Below are 16,030 nucleotides of genomic sequence, written 5' to 3'. Positions count from 1 at the left end.
TTCCACCCCCATGCTTCACAGTAGGTATAGTGTTCTTTGGATGCAACTCAGCATTCTTTGTCCTCCAAACACGACGAGTTGAGTTTTTACCAAAAAGTTATATTTTGGTTTCATCTGACCATATGACATTCTCCCAATCCTCTTCTGGATCATCCAAATGCACTCTAGCAAACTTCAGACGGGCCTGGACATGTACTGGCTTAAGCAGGGGGACACGTCTGGCACTGCAGGATTTGAGTCCCTAGCGGCGTAGTGTGTTACTGATGGTAGGCTTTGTTACTTTGGTCACAGCTCTCTGCAGGTCATTCACTAGGTCCCCCCGTGTGGTTCTGGGATTTTTGCTCACCGTTCTTGTGATCATTTTGACCCCACGGGGTGAGATCTTGCGTGGAGCCCCAGATCGAGGGAGATTATCAGTGGTCTTGTATGTCTTCCATTTCCTAATAATTGCTCCCACAGTTGATTTCTTCAAACCAAGCTGCTTACCTATTGCAGATTCAGTCTTCCCAGCCTGGTGCAGGTCTACAATTTTGTTTCTGGTGTCCTTTGACAGCTCTTTGGTCTTGGCCATAGTGGAGTTTGGAGTGTGACTGTTTGAGGTTGTGGACAGGTGTCTTTTATACTGATAACAAGTTCAAACAGGTGCCATTAATACAGGTAACGAGTGGAGGACAGAGGAGCCTCTTAAAGAAGAAGTTACAGGTCTGTGAGAGCCAGAAATCTTGCTTGTTTGTAGGTGACCAAATACTTATTTTCCACCATAATTTGCAAATAAATTCATTAAAAATCCTACAATGTGATTTTCTGGAGAAAAAAAATCTCAATTTGTCTGTCATAGTTGACGTGTACCTATGATGACAATTACAGGCCTCTCTCATCTTTTTAAGTGGGAGAACTTGCACAATTGGTGGCTGACTAAATACTTTTTCTCCCCACTGTATGATATATTATGACACATTATGCAATTCATTATGTAATGTAAAAAATATGAGTACAGCATTTATAATATTATAACAAATATTACTTTTAAATAGCTACATAAATATTATATTCTGATCAATAAGACAATATATGGTGAACAGAACAGTCATCTTTCAATGTAGTATCCATATATTGTGTATATATTAGGGGTTAGAGGTAGCAGTCTGAAGTATATCCCTGATCATATCATTGAGACAGTAATCATGTAATCCATACATGATTCTTCAAACCACAAGATATACTATTCTGAGTCATTATTTCCCAGAGTAGTACTATATAATAATAGTTTGTATAATTTCTAGTTACTCCTTGTGTACTCGCTGGTGCAGCTGAAGAGACTAGACTTCCACAGTCTAAAGCTGTCCAGAATGTAACATGTGCTATGTCATGCCACAGGGCCATTACAAAGGAGATAGGATAAAACAGAAAAACACCTTAAAAAACACTAAAACAGTTGCATTGCATTAACCCAACCACCAAACCAAAACATTCAGCCAGGCAGCTAGCATTCACACTGAAGAACATTGTTGGGTCGGGATCTTGATCCACGTCTTGCCGAAACATCTATAAAAATAATAGCAAACATATTGAGCAACACATTCACTCTACACATACACAGTCCTATGCATTTATCCAATCAGTATATCCATCCATCCATCCAATCCGTATATACAGCGCATTCGGCAAGAATTCAGACCACTTGACTTCTCCACATTTTGTTATGTTAAAAAACTCAAATATCACATTTACATAAGTATTCAGACCCTTTACTCAGTACTTTGTTGAAGGACCTTTGGCAGCGATTACAGCCTCGAGTCTTCTTGGGTATGACGCTACAAGCTTGGCACACCTGTATTTGGGGAGTTTCTTCCATTCTTCTCTGCAGATCCTCTCAAGCTCTGTCAGGTTGGATGGGGAGCCTTGCTGCACAGCTATTTTCAGGTCTCCCAGAGATGTTCGATTGGGTTAAAGTCCAGGCCCTGGCTGGGCCACTAAAGGACATTCAGAGACTTGTCCCGAAGCCACTCCTGCGTTGTCTTGGCTGTGTGTTTAGGGTCGTTGTCTTGTTGGAAGGTGAACCTTCGCCCCAGTCTGAGGTCCTGAGCAGGTTTTCATCAAGGATCTCTCTGTACTTTGCTCCGTTCATCTTTCCCTCGATCCTGACTAGTCTCCCAGTCCCTGCCCCTGAAAAACATCCCCACAGCATGATGCTGCCACCACCATGCTTCACCGTAGGGATGGTGCCAGGTTTCCTCCAGACGTGACGCTTGGCATTCAGGCCAAAGAGGTCAATCAGGATTTCATCAGACCAGAGAATCTTGTTTCTCATGGTCTGAGAGTCTTTAGGTGCCTTTTGCCAAACTCCAAGCGGGCTGTCATGTGCCTTTTACTGAAGAGTGGCTTCCATCTGGCCACTCTACCATAAAGGCCTGATTGGTGGAGTGCTTCAGAGAGGTTGTCCTTCTGGAAGGTTCTCCCATCTCCACAGAGGAACTCTAGAGCTCTGTCTGAGTGACCATTGGGTTCTTGGTCACCTCCCTGATTAAGGCCCTTCTCCCCCGATTGCTCAGTTTGGCCAGGCGGCCAGCTTTAGCAAGAGTCTTGTCCTTTCCAAACTTCTTCCATTGAAGAATGATGGAGGCCACTGTGTTCTTGAGGACCTTCAATGCTGCAGAAATGATTTGGTACCCTTCCCTAGATCTGTGCCTCGACACAATCCTGTCTCGGAGCTCTACGGACACTTCCTTCGACCTCATGGCTTGGTTTTTGCTCTGACATGCACTGTCGACTGTGGGACCTTATATAGACAGGTGTGTGCCTTTCCAAATCATGTCCAATCAATTGAATTTACCACAGGTGGACTCCAATCAAGTTGTAGAAACATCTCAAGGATGATAAATGGAAACAGAATGCACCTGTGCTCAATTTCGAGTCTCATAGCAAAGGGTTTGAATACTTACGTAAATAATGTATTCGTTTTTTTTATACATTTGCAAAAAAATCTAAAAACCTGTTTTCGCTTTGTCATTATGGGGTATTGTGTGTAGATTGCTGAGGATTTTTTTTTTTTCATCCATTTTAGAATAAGGCTGTAACCTAACAAAATGTGAAAAAATTCAAGGGGTCTGAATACTTTCTGATGGCATCCATCCATTAACCCATCCATCCGAGCCATATATCCATCCAATCCATATATACATCCATCCAATCCGTATATACATCCACCCAATCCATATATATACATCCATCCATCCTTTAAATCTATCCATCCAATCCATATCCATCTATCCGTCCATCCATACAATCCATGTATCCATACAATCCGTATATCCATCCATCCATTAATCCATACCTCTTCTTTAATACATATGCTGCCAGCACAGCCAGCAGTATCACAGTGATGACCACACCCATCAGAACCCAGGTACCTGTGTTGTTCCTAGCATCTGTGTATGTGAGAGGAGAGAGAGACTGAGCACACAGAAAACCTCCCCATATGTCTCAATCCAGCTACAGATCAGAGCCAGAGATCTGACTAACACTCAATCTGTGTTTGTTTAGCCTGAGTGCCTCTGCTCTGTCATTGCCCCACTCCATAGGCCGGGCAGCAGTGGAGTGTTTTTCAAGTGTTTAATTGCAAGATAAAGATGTATTGAATTGAGTCAACTCATAGAGCTGATAATCTCTGGTTATCTCAGCTGTAACACTCCTTCTGAGCCTAGCTGAGCCTCTGAGGTTAAATAAGATCCTGTTAGAGTAGATAAACACACCTGAGGATAAGCTAATGTGAGATAATAAACAGTTGATCCATATCAAAGTGAACCTGGGTGTAAACACAGGGAGAGAAGGGAGAGTGGTAAAGTGACAACACACCAAGTTCTTGATGAGTCAGGTCAACTGTTATATCTTCCAGTTTTTCCCCAGGATAGTCAGGTCTTTTCTTTGAACCGGGTTCAATGTGCGCAGTCAGATTGGCTACAGTAAAGCAAGCCGTGTCAGATTGAAAAGGTGAAACGGTATTACTCTAACCTTGATTGATGGGGACATGGTCATTACTGAGGAGATTGGTGGCAGGTTTGTAAGGTCCATTACTGCAGTTAGCTGGAGAACACAAAATAAAAGAGATGAATCAGTCATTTGTCTGCCACACCACAGTAAAAGTATTGCTGCTATGCTGTCTGTCAACTGTGACAAACTTCCCCTGTCACTCATTCATACAACAGCCTCTAGCAGCATTGTTCTTAGTGTGTGTGTGTGTGTGTTTACTCACTGAGGCACTGCACCTCCCAAAATGGTGCCTGTAAGAGAGAGAAAAAATGGGTTGAAGAGGACAGAGAGAGAGAGAGAGAACATGCTAGTAGATATCCTGAACATGTCAGGACTTATACCATCACTCACATGACATACCCCTCCCACCCCTGTCCATCCTGATAAAGTAGGTAACAAGTTAAATACTGGAAGTGTAGACACACACTAAGACATAGACAGACACATGATCTTATTGGTGTATCTTAAACCATGTCCTTGCTTCATCAGATCCAACAGAAACACTAGAGTAACCACTACCTGTAACAGCAACATACCACAGGCTGTGTGCAGTCCACTGAGTAGGTCAGTCTGTCCAGGCAGCCTAAGATAGTGATGGAGTGACTGGTCTGAGCCAAAGTACGGTTTTCATCCATCTCTTTGTCATTGGCAAGAACAGTGCTCTAAATAAAGTAAAATAGACAACATAAGTAAGAGGTCTAACATAAAGTACTGTAGTTCAGTGTTTCCCAACTCCTGGTCCTAAACAACTCCTGGGTGCGCAGGCTTTTGTTCAAGCTCAGCACTAACACACTGCATTGCTCATCAAGACCATGATTAGTTGAACCATGTGGGCTATGTTTGTGCTGGGCTGGAGCAGAAGGCTGAAGCTCTTTAGAACCAGGCTTACAATTACTTGAACATTTTACCAACAGATGTAACTCCTTAATGAGTCGTCATATTGTTGGTATCTTCTGCTGTCACTCACGTTTTCATCCAACCACTGGGTCTCGCAATTGGCCAAAGGCAGAATTTCAGGGAGGTCATAGGTCGTTGTATGGTTAGGATGTTGGGTCACCTTACAGTTAATGTTGTGAGTGCCTACAACAGGCAGCAGACACCCCACTAGAACTGTGTGAAAAAGAGAGAACTCAGTTACAACTTTACTCCATGAATCACATTTCCTTTTGTCACTGTTGCATCAGTTAGGCTATTGCAGAAGCTAAATCAACCCAGTAAATCTCACCACACACAAGCACAATGTATCTATGCATTGTTGGAGAGATGTAGCATGTAAAAAAACTAAACAGCAGACTAAATTGTTTGTGGAATGCGAGTGTTATTGTGTTGGGAGAAGATTGGGGAAAGTGATCAAACATAACATCAATATGCTTGAACTGTGTCTGAGAGTTACTCTCATACGCTCCACTAGGCCTATATACTGTAACAGTCTCCACCCATAAAGGCGCACGCTGGCTTTTAAACCCGCTTATGCTTGACTGGACTGGCTCATGGGGATTCCCCCCATAGACTTGGATTCGCTTGCTTGGCACTAGCATGGTATCTGCTACTGTAATGTACAAATCAACCTACATGGAGAAGCCTATTTCGGCCCATTCAATGGCTCGGCGATCGGGTCTAGTATGCATGCGTTATCTATTGGTAGCTTTGTTTTGTATGTTTTTATTGGAATTAAAATGGAGTGAATGATCAGTTACAAAGTAAGCACGTTCCTCCTAATTTATGAAATACCGGTAGTCCTGAAAACACATTTTAAAACAAATGTACGGTGGTCTTAACAGACTTTAAAATCCATCTCATCACGTTTATACAAATACGTTGATAAAATCTGATACAATTAAATGAGTGTGTAATATACGCAGTTTAAAATGCGCACACACAATAACCTACAGATGCGGAGACAGCTGAGAAAGAAAACGCACTATTTTTTACAGTGACCGAGGTCACATTGTAACAAGTGTAAAAGTTGCATGCAAAAATGTATCGCCATGCTGTAAAATTACTACTTACTGTACGCGCAAGTCAGTTTCCACAACATGCCAGAACCAGAAGTTGTAGGAATAATCATTTTAAATAACCGAGACGGCGATACAGTTTAGGTATGTGGCGTCAGCCGTGAGAAATCTAGCCTAATAGCCCTTTGGTAGGCGGTGTAGTGATCGGTGACGTATGGTGACAACGATATCATACGACTTCTCAGTATGGTCTGCCGCATGACGGAAATACAACTCATAGTAGGGTTGCATGCTCGTTGAGTCCACGAAAATTGGGATACTTTGAAAACAATGTCGCAGGTGAAAATGTATTGGTTGCAGATTGCGGGTTTTTGGGTTACTTCTAAATTGCACCGAGAACGCCATGGCATTTCTCTTAAAAATAAATAAAAAATAATAATTATATATCATTTATATATCACTGTGACCTGCTACTGCTGACTATCAGGCAGTGAGGCAGGCTGTTGCTCAGTGTTGGGGAGGGCCGGAGGGTGAGTGTTGATAGAGCACTGCAGCACGCAGCTTAGCCCACTATTGGCTGACATTAAATGTGGAGAATGATATATTTGCATCTGTTGGCCATCAAGTAGCCTATTAATTTACACTATATGCAAAATGATCTGGACAACGCTTCAAATTAGTGGATTCGGCTATTTCAGCCACACCCATTGATGACAGGTGTATAAAATTGAGCACACGGGTCATGCAATCTCCATAGACAGACATTGGCAGTAGAATGGCATTACTGAAGAGCTCAGTGACTTTACATTTGGCACCTTCATAGGATGCTACCTTTCCAACAAGTCAGTTTGTAAAAATGTCTGCCCTGCTAGAGCTGCCCCGGTCAAGTGCTATTATTGTGATGTAGAAACGTCTAGGACAGGACTGCCCAACCCTGTTCCTGGAGAGCTACTGTCCTGTAGGTTTTAGCTCCAACCCTAATCTAGCACACCTGATTCTAATAATTAGCAGGTTGATAAGATGAATCAGGTTAGTAATACCTGGGGTTGGAGCAAAAGCCTACAGGAGGGTAGCTCTCCGGGAACAGGGTTGGGCAACCCTGGTCTAGGAGCAACAACGCTGTGAAGTGGTAGGCCACACAAGCTCACAGAACGGGACCACCAAGGGCTGAAGTGTGTAGTGCGTTAAAATCGTCTGTCCTCGGTTTCAACACTCACTACAGAGTTCCAAACTGCCTCTGGAAGCAACATCAGCACAATAACTGTTCGTAGGAAGCTTCATGAAATGGGTTTCCATGGCCGAGCAGCCACACACAAGCCTAAGATCCCCATGCGCAATGCCAAGCATCGGCTGGAGTGGTGTAAAGCTTGCCGCCATTGAACTCTGGAGCAGTGGAACGTGTTTTCTGGAGTGATGACGCATCGTCATCTGGCAGTCCGGTGGACAAATCTAGGTTTGGCGGATGCCAGGAGAACGCTACTTGCCCCAATGCACAGTGCCAACTGTAAAGTTTGGTGGAGTAGGAATAATGGTCTGGGGCTATTTTTCATGGTTTGGGCTAGGCCCCTTAGTTCCAGTGAAGGGAAATCTTAACGATACAGCATACAATGACATTCTAGACGATTTTGTGCTTCCAACTTTGTGGCAACAGTTTGGGGAAGGCCCTTTCTTGTTTCAGCATGACAATGCCTCCGTGCACAAAGCGAGGTCCATACAGAAATGGTTTGTCGAGATCGGTGTGGAAGAACTTGACTGGCCTGTGCAGAGCCCTGACCTCAACCCCAACAAACACCTTTGGGATGAATTGGAACGCAGACTGTGAGACAGGCCTAAATGCCCAACATCAGTGCCTGACCTCACTAATGCTCTTGTGGCAAGTCCCTGCAGCAATGTTCCAACATCTAGTGGAAAGCCTTCCCAGAAGAGTGTAGGCTGTTGTATCAGCAAAGGAGGGACCAACTCCATATTAATGCCCATGATTTTGGACTGAAATGTTTGATGAGCAGGTGTCCACATAATTTTGGTCAGGTAGTGTTTATGCCATTGTAGGCTACTGTAGGCTGCCATTTGATACAATAAATATGTTGAAATGACTATATCACTGGAGTCATTGCAACTCAATTCATGCCACATGTGTATCATACCTGGAGCTGGCAAATTGATTTAATAAATAGCCTATAACTTCAGTGTATTGTTTTTGTAGCCTTGTGTTACTATGCAATTATTAATGGCCATGTTTAGTTCAATATATTGGAAGTTATCAAAATCAAAGCTTAGTCTGTTAATTTGAACTAAGCAAGCTGCTAAATCGTTCACTTTCCTACATTTTGCCTAGGCTACTGTAGACGATCTGAAGATGTAGGCCTATCAGGGGCGATAGGCTACCTGCTATAAGCTACCTGCATCTAAGCAAGCCATGGCAACATTTTCCTACAGTATGTCAGGACTATGGAACACCACCCAGAGTGTCAGAGCCCCAGACATCCTATTAAACATGTAACTCTATACTGAGAGCAGTGTTTTATATAGAAAGTTGTGCCCATGCCATGTCAATGCTCACTCCTTGACCCTAGTGTAGTAAGGCAGGGAAGACAGGAGAATGGTACTGGCAGGAGTAGGCCTGGAGCACAGCAGGCAGGAGTCAGGTGTCAAAGACTAGAGACAGTTGTTATATTTGTTTATTAGCTAAAGAAAACTGGAACCTGATGCATGTGATAAATCTGATACACAATGCACAATAAATATCTGAGCTGAAGTTAGCTTTTGTAAGTCCACATTCTCCTTACACAGCAGATGTATGGAGCAGTGATTAAAGTCACTGTTGCCTAGCAATGTGTATTTTTCTTTGGTTTCACATGTTCTTCATAAACAACACCTCCTTCCTGTGTAGAACAGTTACTGTGAACTAACAAAGAAGAACGTGATCAGTCTTACGTCATCCCAGGGCTGCCAACTCTCACGCATTCCATATGAGGATGTGGCTGCAGTGAGGATGGTTGGCTGTTTGTCATGTTCTGGCCAGAACCGATGAAGAATTCACAGAGTCCACACCCCTTCCTGTTCTTGGATGTCTTTAAGCAGGGGTCTTGCAGATAAATGTACGGTGAGGTCATAACTCTGTAGCAATCAAACAGCAGTACGAAGCTGAGTGGTTGGGCCTATAGACTGAGTGGTTGGGCCTATAGACTGAGTGGTTGGGCCTATAGACTGAGTGGTTGGGCCTATAGACTGAGTGGTTGGGTCTATAGACTGAGTGGTTGAGCCTATAGACTGAGTGGTTGAGCCTATAGACTGAGTGGTTGAGCCTATAGACTGAGTGGTTGAGCCTATAGACTGAGTGGTTGAGCCTATAGACTGAGTGGTTGAGCCTATAGACTGAGTGGTTGAGCCTATAGACTGAGTGGTTGGGCCTATAGACTGAGTGGTTGAGCCTATAGACTGAGTGATTGAGCCCAGGCATAAGCAACATAAACGGTCGCTTAGGGCACCAGGCTGCTAGGGGGCCCATTGATTTTGTTAGTCACTCTCACCCAGATATCATTAACATGGTATACATCATGGCAAAATGTGACTCTTGTAAATAGCTACTCATTTTTACATTTTAGTCATTTAGCAGACACTCTTATCCAGAGCGACTTACAGTTAGTGAGTGCATTCATTTTCATACTGCCCCCCGCGGGAAAACAAACCCACAACCCTGGCGTTGCAAGCGCCATGCTCTACCAACTGAGCTACAGGGGACTACTCCCCTGCCCAGCTACCGGGGATTGGTTCTAAACACCCAACCCCCAAAAAACAGTGCCTCAGCTCAGAGACAAAGTTCCCCTTCACTCACACACAGACATAATTCCCCTTCATTCATAACAACAGGCAGAGCAGGAGGAGTGCAAAAAGAGAAAAGGTCAAGCAGCTATGTACTCTGTCTCTGGGGCTTCCCGTGGTGCTAGCTGGCCCAGGCCATTCCTCTGCTCTCTGACACCACATGCCCCTGCAAGAATATACTTTATAGACATTTTTGTTGTGTTTAATAGCCAAATGGAAAATTAAACCATTTTAACAGAATAGAGGCCCAACTTATTTCACATATTTTCTTAGTGTAAAGACAGCCATAAGGACACATTCCAAATACCTAACATTGACTGTCATATTAACATTGACTCCATAATAGCCTTGACTGTCACACTGAGATTGACTGTCACACTGAGATTGACTGTTATGCTGACATTTACTGAACACGTAGACATTTCTTTCTATTAATGATTGTAACAAATGTAATGTCTTGAGTTTGATTGTGGATCTATCTTCCTCTGCCAGAAATGAAGTATTTCAGGTGTGTGTGTTTTAAATGAAATGGGCAACAATGAGTATCTCAAACATTCTTAAGAGGTACCATTGTTCCTCCTCTGTGTTAGTCTACGACCATGTGAATCTTACACAGTTTGGACTACTCTACGTCTATGAGGATCAGTGCTACACATGCTGGCAATAAAGGGTATGTCATTCTCTGGGACTAATGTTGGTCTACCTACCATGATATGATATATTGGAGTGTACAAAACATTAGGAACACCTTCCTCATATTGAGCTGCACCCCCTCCTTTTGCCCTCAGAACAGCCTCAATTCATCGGGGCATGGAAAGCGTTCCACAGGGATGCTTGCCCATGTTGACTCCAATGCTTCCCACAGTTGTGTCAAGTTGGCTGGATGTTCTTTGGGTGGTGGACCATTCTGGATACACATGGGAAACTGTTGAGCGTGAAAAACTCAGCAGCGTGGCAGTTCTTGACACACTCAAACCGGTGCGCCTGGCACCTACTACCATACTCTGTTCAAAGGCACTTAAATCACCCTCTGAATGGCACACATACACAATCCATATCTCAATTAGCATACCTAGCCATGTCTCAATTAGCCTACCTAGCCATATCTCAATTAGCTTACCTAGCCATGTCTCAATTAGCCTACCTAGCCATGTCTCAATTAGCCTACCTAGCCATGTCTCAATTGTCTCAATACTTAAAAATCCTTCTTTAACCTGTCTCCTCCCCTTCATCTACCCTGATTGAAGTGAGTTTAACAAGTGACATCAATAAGGGATCATAGCTTTCACCTGGATTCACATGGTCAGTCTATGTCATGGAAAGAGCAGGTGTGTTCCTAATGTTTTGTACATTTCTTTTATATATTTTATTTTATTTCACCTTTATTTAACCAGGTAAGCCAGTTGAGAACAAGTTCTCATTTACAACTGCGACCTGGCCAAGATAAAGCAAAGCAGTGCGGAAAAAACAACAACGACACAGAGTTACATATGGAATAAACAAAACGTACAGTCAATAACACAATAGAAAATCTATATACAGTGTGTGCAAATGTAGTAAGTTATGGAGGTAAGGCAATAAATAGGCCATAGTGCAAAATAATTACATTTATAATTTAGTATTAACACTGGAGTGATAGATGTGCAGAAGATGATGTGCAAATAGAGATACTGGGGTGCAAATGAGCAACATAAATAACAATGTAAATAACAATATGGGGATGAGGTAGTTGGGTGGACTAATTACAGATGGGCTGTGTACAGACAGGTGCAGTGATCGGTAAGCTGCTCTGACAACTGATGCTTAAAGATAGTGAGGGAGATAAGTGTCTCCAGCTTCAGAGGTTTTTGCAGTTCGTTCCAGTCATTTGCAGCAGAGAACTGGAAGGAATTGCGACCAAAGGAGGTGTTGGCTTTGGGGATGACCAGTGAGATATACCTGCTGGAGCGCATACTACGGGTGGGTGTTGCTATGGTGACCAATGAGCTAAGATAAGGTGGGGATTTGCCTAGAAGGGATTTATAGATGACCTGGAGCCAGTGGGTTTGGCGACGAATATGTAGTGAGGGCCAGCCAACGAGAGCGTACAGGTCACAATGGTGGGTAGGATATGGGGCTTTGGTGACAAAATGGATGGCACTGTGAAAGACTACATCCAATTGGCTGAGTAGAGTGTTGGAAGCTATTTTGTAAATGACATTGCCGAAGTCAAGGATCGGTAGGATAGTCCGTTTTATGAGGGTATGTTTAGCAGCATGAGTGAAGGAGGCTTTGTTGCGAAATAGGAAGCCGATTCTAGATTTAACTTTGGATTGGAGATGCTTAATGTGAGTCTGGAAGGAGAGTTTATAGTCTAACCAGACACCTACGTATTTGTAGTTGTCCACATATTCTAAGTCAGAGCCGCCGAGAGTAGTGATTCTAGTCGGGCAGGCGGGTGCAAGCAGCGTTCGATTGAAGAGCATGCATTTAGTTTTACTAGCATTTAAGGGCAGTTGGAGGCCACGGAAGGAGTGTTGTATGGCATTTAAGCTCGTTTGGAGGTTTGTTAACACAGTGTCCAATGAAGGGCCAGATGTATACAAAATGGTGTCGTCTGTGTAGAGGTGGATCTGAGAGTCACCAGCAGCAAGAGCGACATCATTGATATACACAGTGAATAGAGTCGGCCCGAGAATTGAACCCTGTGGCACCCCCATAGAGACTGCCAGAGGTCCAGACAACAGGCCCTCTGATTTGACACATTGAACTCTATCTGAGAAGTAGTTGGTGAACCAGGCGAGGCAGTCATTTGAGAAACCAAGGCTATTTAGTCTGCCAATAAGAATGCAGTGATTGATAGAGTCAAAAGCCTTGGCCAGGTCAATGAAGACGGGGGCATGGGCAAGTTGCAGCGGAGGGTGCAGAGCTGGTGGCCGGGGTAGGGGTAGCCAGGTGGAAGGCATGGCCAGCCGTAGCAAAATGCTTGTTGAAATGTTCGATTATCGTAGATTTATTGGTAGTGACAGTGTTTCCTAGCCTCAGTGCAGTTGGCAGCTGGGAGGAGGTGCGCTTATTCTCCATGGACTTTACAGTGTCCCAATTGTTTTTGGAGTTAGTGCTACAGGATGCACATTTCTGTTTGAAAAAGTTAGCCTTTGCTTTCCTAAATGATTGTGTATATTGGTTCCTGACTTCCCTGAAAAGTTGCATATCGCGGGGGCTGTTCGATGCTAATGCCGTACGCCACAGGATGTTTTTGTGCTGGTCAAGGGCATTCAAGTCTGAGGAGAACCAGGGGCTATGTCTATTCTTAGTTCTGAATTTTTTGAATGGGGCATGCTTATTTAAGATGGAGAGGAAAGCACTTTTAAAGAACAACCAGGCATCCTCTACTGACGGAATGAGGTCAATATTCATCCAGGATACCCGGGCCAGGTCAATTAGAAAGGCCTGGACCCATTACGGACGCAGGCAATGAGGCAGTGATCGCTGAGATCCTGGTTGAAGACAGCGGAGGTGTATTTAGAGGGTAAATTAGTCAGGATGATATCTATGAGGGTGCCCATGTTAACGGATTTAGGGTTGTACCTGGTAGGTTCCTTGATAATTTGTGTGAGATTGAGGGCATCTAGTTTAGATTGTAGGACGGCCGGGGTGTTAAGCATATCCCAGTTTAGGTCACCAAGCAATACGAACTCTGAGGATAGATGGGGGCAATCAATTCACATATAGTGTTCAGGGCACAGCTGGCGGCTGAGGGGGGTCTGTAGCAAGCGGCAACAGTGAGAGACTTATTTCTGGACAGGTGGATTTTTAGAAGTAGAAGCTCAAACTGTTTGGGCACAGACCTGGATAGTATGATAGAGCTCTGCAGGCTATAATAATAATAATAATATGCCATTTAGCAGACGCTTTTATCCAAAGCGACTTACAGTCATGCGTGCATACATGTTTTTTTTTTTTTGTGTATGGGTGGTCCCGGGGATCGAACCCACTACCTTGGCGTTACAAGCGCCGTGCTCTACCAGCTGAGCTACAGAGGACCACAGAGGACCACCACTATCTCTACAGTAGATTGCAACTCCGCCCCCTTTGGCGGTTCTATCTAGACGGAAAATGTTGTAGTTGGGAATGGAAATGTCAGAATCTTTGGTGGCCTTCCTAAGCCAGGATTCAGACACTGCTAGAACATCAGGGTTGGCTGAGTGTGCTAACGCAGTAAATAACTCAAACTTAGGGAGGAGGCTTCTGATGTTAACATGCAAGAAACCAAGGCTTTTGCGATTACAGAAGTCAACAAATGATAGCGCCTGGGGAGCAGGAGTGATACTGGGGGCTACAGGGCCTGGGTTTACTTCTACATCACCAGAGGAACAGAGGAGGAGTAGAATAAGGATATGGCTAAAGGCTTTAAGAACTGGTCTTGGGTACAGAGAAAAAAAGGGGCCTATTTCCGGGCGTTGTAGAATAGATTCAGGGAATTATGTACAGACAAGGATATGGAAGGATATGAGTGCAGTGGAGGTAAACCTAAGCGTTGGGTAAAGATAAAAGAGATAGCATCACTGGAGGCACCGATTGAGCCAGTCTCCGCGTGTGTGGGGGGTGGGACAAAGGATCAATCTGAGACAGGTTGAGCAGGACTGGGGGCTCTACATTGAAAAAGTACAGTTAGAACTAACCGAAACAGCAATAGGCAAGGCATATTGACATGGGAGATAGGCATAAAGCAGTCACAGGTGTTATTCGAGAGATCTAAGGCAACAGCTGGTAATGGCGACGAAAGTTTGAGCTGAGGTTAAAAAGATCAACAGGATGGGGTACCGTAAAAAGGAACAGTCCAGCAGGCATCAGCTGTGTAGCTGAGTGATCATAAGGTCCAGTGAACAGCAGTAAGTAAGTCCGGGAGCAGTTCAGTGGCTGCTACGCTACAGTAGGAGGTCCCGCCCGGTTGACAGAGGTAGATAGCCGGGAGATGGGCCTGGCTCGAGGCTAGCTCAAGGCTAACTGGGGTTAGCTTCATGACAGTGGTGATTAGCCAACAACGACAACAGCCATTCGGTTGCAGCTAGTTAGTTGCGATGATCCGGTGTAAAGGTCCAGTGATTCAGTGATTCCGGCAGAAAATCCGATATGATCTGGCTCGATAGCGCGATGTGCAGACTGGCCGATAATTGTCAAAGGCTAGAGCTGGCTGGTAGGTAGTGCAGGCCACGGCCACGGACAATGGTGAAGACCGCTAACGGTGGCTATTAGCAAGTAGCTAGTTAGCTGGCTAGCTGGCTAGTTTCAGCCAGAGGTTCTGGATAAAAATGTATGAAGAAATAATAGAATCCGTTCCACATTGGGTGAGGCGGGTTGCAGGAAAGTATATTTAGTTAAAGGATGGAAAGTGAGATTGAGAAATATATACGAAAAAGACAAAAAAACTAAAAATAGGCTATTTACATAAGGACACTACAGAAAACACAACCGCACTGCTATGCCATCTTGGAACACTCAGTATATATACCCGCTGATACATGAAACCAAAACTATCTTATGCCTGAAAAACATAGAGTAATATCATTAATAACCAACTACAAATAACGAGCTAACCAGGAGATTATTGATGCCCCATGAACCCAAATGACCTGTGCCAGTAACATACTACTCAGCAGAACTCACTGTAATAATGAATCTTTACCGCCACCTAGTGGAACGGTGAGATATTTTCATGCTGTGGTTGTCAACCTTTTTCGGTTACACTACTACCAACTACATTCTGCTCTGCTCGGAGTACCCCTGAAGTACCCCCTCATATGCATTTAGGCAGTAAGCCTATGGTCTCATGAGTCTTCTTAAGAACCCCCTGTGGATAGGCAATCACCCCTAGGGATCCTAGTACCCCTGGTTGAGAACCCCTGTTTTAGTGTGTATTGTGAACAACAAAACTATACACTGAGTGTACAAAACATTAGTCAAGTTACTTTGGTGTAGGTGTGTGTGATGTATGACGTGACTGACTCAAGTGAAAACATAACAAGCCTCAAGTTGTTAAGTAGGCTACTAAAGTTTAAAGCTACATATACTTTCCCCACTCTCTGGAGGCATGATATTGTTTAGTCAGTGAAGCAGCTAGTGCGGGCGTGTGCCTCATGATAGTAAAAGCAGCCAAAACAAACATGTCTGGTTGTGGACCGCAGCTTAGAGAAATACTTCCCCTTCACACTCACACACAGGCTGTTTCTATATAAACAAAC

At 44.0% G+C, this 16,030-nt stretch overlaps 1 protein-coding gene across 1 annotated transcript; it reads right to left on the bottom strand.

Moving 5' to 3' along the window:
- Positions 1-1,394: 1,394 nt before the first annotated feature.
- Positions 1,395-6,186, bottom strand: LOC311139143 (uncharacterized protein). Its single transcript, XM_084174032.1, has 7 exons — positions 6,040-6,186; positions 4,997-5,139; positions 4,566-4,691; positions 4,253-4,280; positions 4,012-4,083; positions 3,335-3,428; positions 1,395-1,545 (listed from the first exon to the last, which is right to left on the bottom strand). Exons 1-7 carry the CDS (start codon positions 6,095-6,097, stop codon positions 1,491-1,493), a joined length of 576 nt encoding a protein of 191 aa, XP_084030158.1. The 5' UTR covers positions 6,098-6,186; the 3' UTR covers positions 1,395-1,490.
- Between the last annotated feature and the right edge of the window lie 9,844 nt (positions 6,187-16,030).

The sequence above is a fragment of the Coregonus lavaretus genome (assembly GCF_964263955.1).
Source record: "Coregonus lavaretus genome assembly, chromosome: 13".
Lineage (NCBI taxonomy): Eukaryota > Metazoa > Chordata > Actinopteri > Salmoniformes > Salmonidae > Coregonus > Coregonus lavaretus.
This window is presented reverse-complemented; position numbering and strand designations above follow the sequence as displayed.

What these genes read in the sequence shown, in the direction of transcription:
- LOC311139143 (XM_084174032.1), bottom strand. Translation starts at nt 6,097, where the DNA reads ATGATTATTCCTACAACTTCTGGTTCTGGCATGTTGTGGAAACTGACT. An exon ending in CCCAGTGGTTGGATGAAAAC is followed by an intron (nt 4,692 to 4,996) that starts GTGAGTGACAGC and finishes TACTTTATTTAG; the next exon opens with AGCACTGTTCTTGCCAATGA. An exon ending in TTGGGAGGTGCAGTGCCTCA is followed by an intron (nt 4,084 to 4,252) that starts GTGAGTAAACAC and finishes TGTGTTCTCCAG; the next exon opens with CTAACTGCAGTAATGGACCT.